General features: G+C 55.8%; 1 protein-coding gene across 1 annotated transcript; it reads right to left on the minus strand.

Annotated features, from left to right (window-relative positions):
* Positions 1-2811: 2811 nt before the first annotated feature.
* On the minus strand, positions 2812-9252 carry IMP4 (IMP U3 small nucleolar ribonucleoprotein 4). Its single transcript, XM_042895134.1, has 9 exons — positions 9177-9252; positions 8545-8653; positions 7719-7802; positions 6597-6706; positions 6186-6318; positions 5787-5941; positions 5174-5268; positions 4951-5021; positions 2812-3795 (listed from the first exon to the last, which is right to left on the minus strand). Exons 1-9 carry the CDS (start codon positions 9177-9179, stop codon positions 3683-3685), a joined length of 873 nt encoding a protein of 290 aa, XP_042751068.1. The 5' UTR covers positions 9180-9252; the 3' UTR covers positions 2812-3682.

A 9252-nucleotide genomic window follows, 5' to 3' on the forward strand; every position in this document is an offset into this window, starting at 1 on the left:
CAGGAGTATACAATACTTAAATCAGATAACATTCATGTAGCTGACAGCAATACGTCATTATTTAATTAGCTCTTTCGTAGATTATGGTCAGTACAGTGATCAAAAGGCGTTCTCTCCACAGAACATGTTCTGCTCTTGGTCATGGAACGAAGAAGCTGTAACTTATGCTTGCCAGTTTCACATGGCAGTCCTTCCCTTTCAGGAGGGGCCGCATGTTTCACATGGCAGTCCTTCCCTTTCAGGAGGGGCCGCGTGTTCCCTGTTTGACCCTTTCAGGCCAGTCAGGTCTGTTTTGCTTAACAGTCTTCCTCAGGGGCCAAGGCCCTTGGATGCAGAGCACCTGCCACGTCATGTCTGAGGTGTGCAGGGGAAGGGGCACAGGAGGAATGACGAAGGGGAGTCCGCACTTGTGGTGCTCCTCTCATTAAAGCTGTTCTTACCTCTCCAAAGCAAGGAAACGTATAGGCAGTGGAAGGAAGAATGCTGAGCTAGGGTGTCCTCAAGTAATGGTTTTTGTAAGGACTGTGTTTGTAATGTGGGGTGTTTGTAATGACTGTGTTGCTGTTTTTTAGTGTTAAATATCCTTTTTAAATGTAGATTATAACAAAATGACCTTTGGCAGTTTATGGTGAGGGCTGGTTATCTTTAAATCCGCAGCACTGGCAATTGAACTGGCGGAACATCTGCCAGCCTACTTGAACACCTGGGTATGGCAGCTGATGAAGTACGTGATAACATTTTCTCAAAGTGCCTACACTGATCTCCTTTTACAAAACTATACTGCATTAAGACATTTTGGCATCAATGCCACAGCCCTAAACTTATGTGACGGGGGAACTGTATCTGAATATTTAGCCTCAGAGACTGAGGCTTTTCGAGTGGCAGATGTCTCATAGGTGGAGGCGTGCTTTAGTTTTGTTATTTGTGCTGAATCAAAGGTGAATATGGAGAATACAAAACTGTCATGTAACGATACGATTTATACAACCCATGCTAAGGCACATTTAATTCTACCATTGAGGTTCTTTTTGTTTTGCAGAACCACTGCCTCCACTTAGGTGCCTGCAAATTCCACAGGTGTGGAATTGCCCTGTGCAATTAGTAGAATTACCATTCGGTTCTGATTTGAATGCCCTCCCTTACGTAGCTGAAAGGTCTCCAAGACTCCTTATGATAGTTTGTTCTCTCATGGGGAGGGAGGCATGAGGATTAGCGTCTCACAAGTGGCAGGATCACAGCAGAGTGCAGTGCCACAGAGGGGAAAAGCACAGTGGCAGTGATGCCACTGTGGTGTCACAGGTACGGGAGGACAGTAGCGGCAGTCCTTTGTTGTCACCATGGGTGGCCTTGCCATGTGGACGTGGCAGTGGGCAGTGCAGCGGTGGCCGTGTCACTGTGATTTCATGTTGGGCAGCAGCACAGAAGTGGCGGTGGCGTCACTGCTGGTGTCACAGCTGTCAGGAGCACAATGGTTGTATCACTGTGGTGTCACCGAGGCCACGACTGCAACAGCGCCTGCACCACTGGCAAAACTGCAGTGCAAGCCGCGTCACTGCGCTGTCACCAATGACAGGATCACAACAGCATCCGTATCACCGTGGTGACTCTGAGGGCAGGAACACTGCCACGCCACTGCTGTGTCAGTTGGCACAAGTGCAGCAGAGGCTGTTTCGCTGCCTTACCAGGCAGGAGCAGCGAGCAGTGCAGGGCAGCAGGGCAGGAGCGCAGTGAAAGAGCGTGGAATAATAACTGGAGGTGACTTATTGAAATGCCTACCTCTCAAGAGAGTGACGGAACTGTATGGATTGGAAGGGACCTCTAGAGATCCTCAGGTCCCTGATAAAGCAGGCTCCCTACAGCAGGCCACACCAGCAGGCATCTGGGCAGGTCCTGAATATCTCCAGAGAAGGAAATTCCACCATCCCTCTGGGCAGCCCCTTCCAGTTCCTCGTCACCCTCAGAGCAAAGGAGTTTTTTCCTCGTGTTCATGTGGAACTGCCTGTGTTCCAGAAGGTGAAGCCCCCAGGGGAAAGGCGCTGGATAATCTGTTCCAGGATAGTTCCCTATGCAACGTGACCTGAGACCTTAGCAGTCAGCAAACACCAGGGAGCCTGGTATGCTGACTCTTAAGAAAACACAGAGTGTGGAGCAGGGTGGAGTCTCGTGGCCAAATTCCGCGTTCATCCTTCCTCCAGGGATGGGGACTTGATGAAACAAACGGATAAAACCGTTGCATTGCTCTGAGCCAGCACTGAGCCACCGGTTTCAACCTTTCTGCCTTAACCATGCTTCCCGAATAAACTTTACAAAATGGATCCACGTGAAAAAACAAACTTCAGACAGCTGAGGAGAGATGGTTGGGTGGGGCAGCCGCTGTCTGGGGACTGGGTGGGCATCGGTTGGAAGGTGGTGAGCGACTGTTGTGCAGTCCGGGGGGCTCCCAAACGACCCCGGGAGGACGCCCCGGTCCAGCCCCGCGACAGCCTTCGCGCCTCTACGATGGTCCCGAGCTCCCGCCCGGCCCCGCAAGGACCCGCGTTGCCCGACCCGGGCCGCCCCCAGCCCCGCCTCGCGCCCCCCCGACGTCACGGCCGCGCCACTCCCGGCGCGCGGCGCATGCGATGACGTCACGCGACCGTAGCGCCGCCTGCGGAAGCGGCGATCCGGGCACCGCCTGCCGGCCCGAGCACGCGCAGAGCTGGAGCGGGGCGAGCGTTCCTCCTGCTGTGTGTTTTAACTCTTGGGTATGCGCATTACATGGAGCAATCCCCCACGCATCTGACACCACAGTAAAGAATGGCCGCTTCCTAATTTTTGGTATTAAGGAGTTTTATTTGGTGTTAAGGAGTTTTATTTCCAATTTTGGTGACAGTTCTGGCAAGTCATGGACACGGCTCTTGAACCCCCGTGATTTCACAGATTGTAGGACCAATCAGCCCAAGGTGGGGCTGTATTTCTGCTGGGCACCCCATGTCCTGATCAGTATGGACAGGAAATCCCACGCCGGGGGAGCCCTGCTCTGCGTTGCCTGACACTGCAATGACCTGGTCCCCTTGGGCAGCAGCGGCACCAAACGAGAAGTGTTGCTGGTGTGCTCCTCAGGCAGGCTGCACGCAGAGTGAGATGTCAGCCAGGCTGTCTTCTCAGAGTTTTCCAGCACCAGCCTGCACATTTCACCTCTTAAACTGAGCAGTTTTTGTGACTTGGATCCTGGCAGACGTGGTCCAGACTGACTGCCGCTGGGCTCCTGAACTTCTGTCAGCAACTCCAGAAAACCTCCACATAAATGAGCAGTATCCAGTGGGGAATTGCAATTGCCCTGGCATTGACAGGCCAGGTAAAAGAAGAAGCTGCAAAGAGCCTGGAGGATCTACAGACCCACGGGGGGCCCCTGCTGTTCCTACAGAGTTACACCTCAGGGACCCTACAGAGCCAATACAACTGCCCCACCCTATGTGGCACCTCTGTCCCCTACAGAATTCATCCAACGCTTCCTGTAAGAGCTGCAGCTCTAAACCTATAAGGCAGTGCCCCTCTGCATCCCTACAGGACGACACTGAAGATGTTGCCCACAGGCAACAAATGAGATTTTGGTGTGGAAAAAGTAAGAGAAAATATATTATTGAAAATGTCATCTGGGCCAGCAGGACACCAGTGGTGAGGGCGACGGGAGGCAACAGCACTAGGTGGCACTCAGCAGATGGCGCTTGGGGGCAGTGGCAGTGTAGGGGTGCCAACGCCATTCCACATCAGCAGCATCCCCTTGCTCCAGGGTCCCCAGGCGGATCAGGTAGGCTGCAGGGAGACGGGACACATCAGAGGCATGATGGGGACCCATGGGATGCAAAAAGGGTATAAGGACAGGATGGGGATACGCTGGGAACATGAGGAAGAGGATGCGATGGGGACACAAAGAGACTTGAGGGGGACATGGGGGACGCTATGGTGACACACTGATACATGGGAGACAAGGGGATGCGGCGATCTGGAAGACACAAGGACAGGCTGAGGACACAAGGACATGCTAGGGACACGGTGGACATGACGGGAACACACCGGTGACACGGAAACAAAGGGACACGTTGGGGATAGAAGAACATGGTGAACACAGGGGACATAATGGGAAGCTGTTGTGGCATGGGGACATGTGATGGAGATGTGGGAAACACAGGAACATGGTGAGGCAGGTCGGAGCACGAGGACATACCAGGGCATGGGGAACATGAACAGAACATACTGGGGACATGAAGGTACATGGAAAACATGGGCACATGGGGTTATGAGGGACAGTGGGACAAGATGGGGAAACGGGAACACAATAGTGACATGGGGTTACATGGGAAATATGGGAACACGGCCACATTAAAGGACACAGGGATATGGGGGACATGGGATTTGGGGGACACGGAGCCATGTTGGGGACAAAAATACAGATGACAGGAACACATTTGGGATGTGGAGACTTAATGAAGACATGGAGAACACAGGGATATGGGGACATGGAGACATGCTAGGGCAAGGAGGCACAAGGGGGAACACTGGGGACAATGAGGACATGGGGCAAATGTTGGAGATAGGAGCACGTGGGGTACATGCAACATGCTGGGGACATGTCCAGGGACATAGGAGGCCATCGGGGACATGGGACAAACGTTGGAGACCTACACACAGAGGGGATATGAGAGAACACTGGGCTGTGGGGAAATGCTGTGGATACATGAGAAGATAACAGGCACAGGGAACACAGGGGCACGAGGGGACAGGGGACACGCTGGGGACACCCTGGAGACGCACTGGAGATGTGGGAACACATGGAGGGAAATGAGGGTTAACAAAAGGCATGGACATAAGCAGAGGGTGTCAGGCAGTAGGGACAATTAGGGCTCAGGGAAAGGGATAGAAGGTGCTGAGGGGTCTGGGAAGGCCACGGGGACACTTGTGAACACTCACGGCGTAGCTGGAAGCGGGGTCCCACCTCCTCTAGTTCCACTGTCTTCCCCTGCCGCCGGTAAACGTGGTTCCTGCAAGGACACCACTGTTTCCTAGAAGTTCCCAAGGTTCTTTAACCCCATCCACGTCCCCTGTGTCTCCACAATATCCCCACTGCCTCCCAAAGTACATGTGACACCCTTCCCAGCATCCCTGTCCCACCCGGGTCACCCTCCATTCCCACCGGACAAGAATGACGTCATCTTCATTGGCAAAAGTCACCACGCGGCGGGTCTGGGGCCGGGGGACAGGGAACAGGTGCTTGAGGATGGTCCCCAGCTGAGGAACAGGCACAAGGACACTGTCACCATGGTGTGCTGCCTGCTGCCCACGTTCCCTGCAGTGTCCCCAGTGTCCCAGTCTCCACGTCCCTCATTATCCTTCCCTTTGTCCCCGTGTCACCACACTCCACTACGTCACCACGTCCCTCCATGTTCCCACATTCCCCCAGTGTTCCCCATACTCTCCGAAGTTCCCATATCCTCCAGGTTTCTTAGTCCCTCCATGTCCCCCACGTCCCTCACATCCCAAGCTCCCCAACATCCCAATGCCCCTCCACATTCTCATACGTCTCCCAGCGTCCCCACGTCCCCTGTGCCACGTGTCCCTCCACATCCCCACATCCCTCTATGTCCTCGTGTCCCCCCATATCTCCATGTCCTCTGAAGTCCCAATGTCCCTGCACTCATCACATCCCCAGTGCCCCCATCAACCCCACGCCCACATCTCCGTGTCCCCACGTACCCGTGTCCCTCCCCGCCCCCCTTGTGTCCTGCAATGCCTCTGCATCCCCTTACCCGACGTCCCAGCGCGCTGTCCAGTCGGTGCAGCAAGATGTGCGGCGCTCCTAGCGGAGCACCACCAAGACCCCCCACCTCATGCCTCAGCACAGCCCCGCTCAGCGTGAAGTGGGCTGTAGGGCCATGGGGCAGGTGGCACAGAACCAGCCCATCTGGGGACAGCGGTGTGTGTCAGAGAGGCCTCGTTCCATCATTGTGCCCGCCCCCTTAGTCCTGCGCACCTCCCCACAGCTCCACTCCTTGACATTAGCAAAGGCTTTTCCCATTAACCCTACCCCTCACGCATCAGCCTCCCCCTTTCCCTGCCCAACACAGGCCCCTCAAAACCACGTTTTTCCCCAGCACGGGGCACCTCCTGCGCCCTCACCCCTTTTCCAAGCCCTCACCCCATCTCACCAGGCTGTCCGCGGGTCTCATGCAGTACCAGCAAGTCAGTGACGCCAGCCGCCCGGCACGCACTCACCAGGGCCCCCACCTCTGCCCGGCCCCTGTTCAGCCGCCGAGCCCCTGGGATCACCAGGCACAGCTCCTGGGAGTGAAGCAGGTCAAGAAGCCATGCCTACTACCTCAACCGTGCCAATAAACGCTCCACCCACCCCAACGAGCTCCTCGCCCACATCCTAGTGTGGATTCAGGCCCACGGGGAGCACCATCCAAGCTCCGCTCACCCACCTTACACCCCACTCCAGACCCAACCTGAAGAACAAAACACAAAGACTGGGGGCGGAGCCAACCCAAAGCCCCACCCGTGTCACCGAGGCCAGACTCCATCCGTGAGCCTCACCAACAAGTGAGGCCATCACCCACCTTGGCAAAGATACGGAGGCGGCTGCTGGGGTCACGCGAGGTTGTCACCATCACTTTGGGAGGCTCCAGCCCTGCCCACCGGTACTCATCGTCCTGGCTGCCCGTCACACCTAGGGGCAGGGCTTGGTCAGGACGCCCCCCTCAGCAGGGAGTACGCAGGCAGGGCAAACCCACCCCCCTGGGGAGAGAGCTGTGAAAATCTACCTCCAATTTTGAGAACTGGGCAAATCCGCTCCCTCTGTTGAGGAAGATTCAGCCAAACTCATTCTTCGTCTTGAGAGAAACTGAGGAAAACCTGTTTGCCACTTTAGGAGAACCTGTTTCCCAGTTTAGGAACGACTCAGATGAACCTCCACAGAGATTTTTGAGATTGATTCAGCCTAATCCACTCCCAATTTTAAGAAAAAAATAGGGCAAATCTGCTCCTCATTTTGGGGAAGAATCATAAAAGCCCACTCCCCATCTGGGGAGGAATCCGGACAAACACACTGCCATTCTGAGAGGAACTGAGGAAAATCTGTTCTCAGCTTGCAGGGGAGGGTCATAAAAACGTGCCCTTCATTTCAAGAGGAATTGAGGAAATCTGTTCCCCACTTTGGGAAACATTCAGGCAAATCCACTCCTCGTTTTGGGCACAACTTGGGTAAACGTAATTTTGCCAAAATCACAGCAAATCCCCCAACTGTGAGAATCACAGAATTGTAGGAGTTGGAAGGGGCCTCCAGAGATCATCGAGTCCAACCCCCCTGCCAAAGCAGGTTCCATACACCAGGTCGCACAGGTCGGCATCCAGGCAAGACTTGAACATCTCCAGAGAAGGAGACTCCACAACCTCCCTGGGCAGCCTGTTCCAGTGCTCCATCACCCTCACCTAAAGAAGTTCTTGCACACATTTGTTCAAAACTTCCTCTGCTGCAGCTTGTGTCCGTTTCCCCTTATCCTGTCTCCACATACCACTGAAGTGAGAACGAACCAAGCCTATCCTTCATTCTGAGGAGAATTCACCCAAGCACCCTCCTAACTGTAGGGTCCATCCAGGTAAATCACTTGCTCCTTGGGGTCACAGATTTCTGCTGATCCCTGCCTCATTTCTAGAGCAACTTGGAGCATTCTCTCACTCACCATTTTCCCCCGGCGTCTCAAACTCCAGCTCCTTCTGCAAGGCCAGCGCCTGGCGCCTCAGCTCAGTGGGCAGCAATCGGTTCTCTGGGGAGGGGAGACAAAAATTGTGTGGGAGAAGACGATGGAAGGAACCCCAAATATTCTGTAATCCAAACCAGAACCCCTTTAAAGCTCCTCCTCTGTGTTCTGCAGGCCATACTGCCCCCTTCACATCCCACATTTGCTCCTGCACACCCCAAATTCGCCCCCTTGTGTGATACTTCCCCTGTCTGCACCCCCCACTTATCCCCATGCCCCTCATTTGCCCCCACATCCACCATGTTTACCTCAACAACCACCATTTTGCCTCTCAAAACCCTGTCTCTGCTCCACAACATTCTGTATTTACCCTACCGCCTCTCCACGAGTTTGCCCATCAGTCCATATTTGTTTCATTTATCCTACGTTTCCCCATCCACTTCATGTCTGCCTCTAGAGTCCCCATACTTACCCCCGCAGCCCCCATATCTGCCTTCCCACCCCAAATCTGTCCCCTAACTTGCCCCTTCATACGCCCTGTTTGGCTCACATGTGCTCCCTCTGGACCCTGTATTTGCTGCCACATATTAGCTCCCACATACCTCACATCTGCCCCCATGCCCCCTGTTTGCCCATTAGATCCCACATCTGCTCCCATGCACCACAGATTTACCCTTGTCCACGCCATAACTTACCTCTCATCCCATATTTATCCCCACAGCCCCCATACGAGGCACCCATACCCCTCATCTGCCCTTGGGCAAGCTCTACCTGCCCCCCTCCCCTCCCCCCCCAGATTCGCCCTCACCATCCAGGGCCTGTCGCAGCCGCTCCTTCTTGTCCTGCTGCCGCCGCAGACGTTCCTCCTGCGCCCGGCGCTGCAGGTACTCACGGCGCTCACGGGCCTGGCGGCGAAGCTAAGAACGGGGAACGCGGTGACGGCGAGGAAGACAGAGAGACAACGGGGGGAGGGGGCACGGGGGGAAGGAGAGCTGAGGATCCTGCGGAGGTACGCGGGGACACCGCCGGAGACGCGGCACGCCGAGAGGACGCGAGGACGGAGCCGGAGGGACGCGACAGGGGCGCGGCGAGGGAAAGGGAGACCGAGAAGGGACGCGGAAACGCTAACGGGGACTCGGGGACGCCGAGAAGGAGCCGTAGCGACAGTCCAGGGAACGCGGGCGGCTACGGGAGGACATAAAAAAGGGACGCGGTGACGCCGAGAAGCACCGGGGCGCCGAAGAGGAACGCGGCGGCGGCACCGAAACGGCCTCGCGGCCCTGCGGTAGCGAGGGGATGCGGAGACACCGAGCAGGGCGTGGAGACGGCGCGGGGGCGGCGGAAAGGGACGCGGGGCCGCCGGGGAGTGAAAAGGAACACCGAGGGGACGGGAGACGCCGCAGGGACGAGACGGCCCCCGCGACAACCGGCGCCTCGTACCATGGCTGCAGCCGCGCTGCTCTCCTCGCGTCGGGGCCTCCAAACACCGTCACCGTTGATTGGTTCGGGTGGCGAG

This window comes from Lagopus leucura, unplaced genomic scaffold, assembly GCF_019238085.1.
Source record: "Lagopus leucura isolate 7727_CA_CO unplaced genomic scaffold, USGS_WTPT01 33484-0_obj-0_obj, whole genome shotgun sequence".
NCBI classification, from domain to species: Eukaryota; Metazoa; Chordata; class Aves; order Galliformes; family Phasianidae; genus Lagopus; species Lagopus leucura.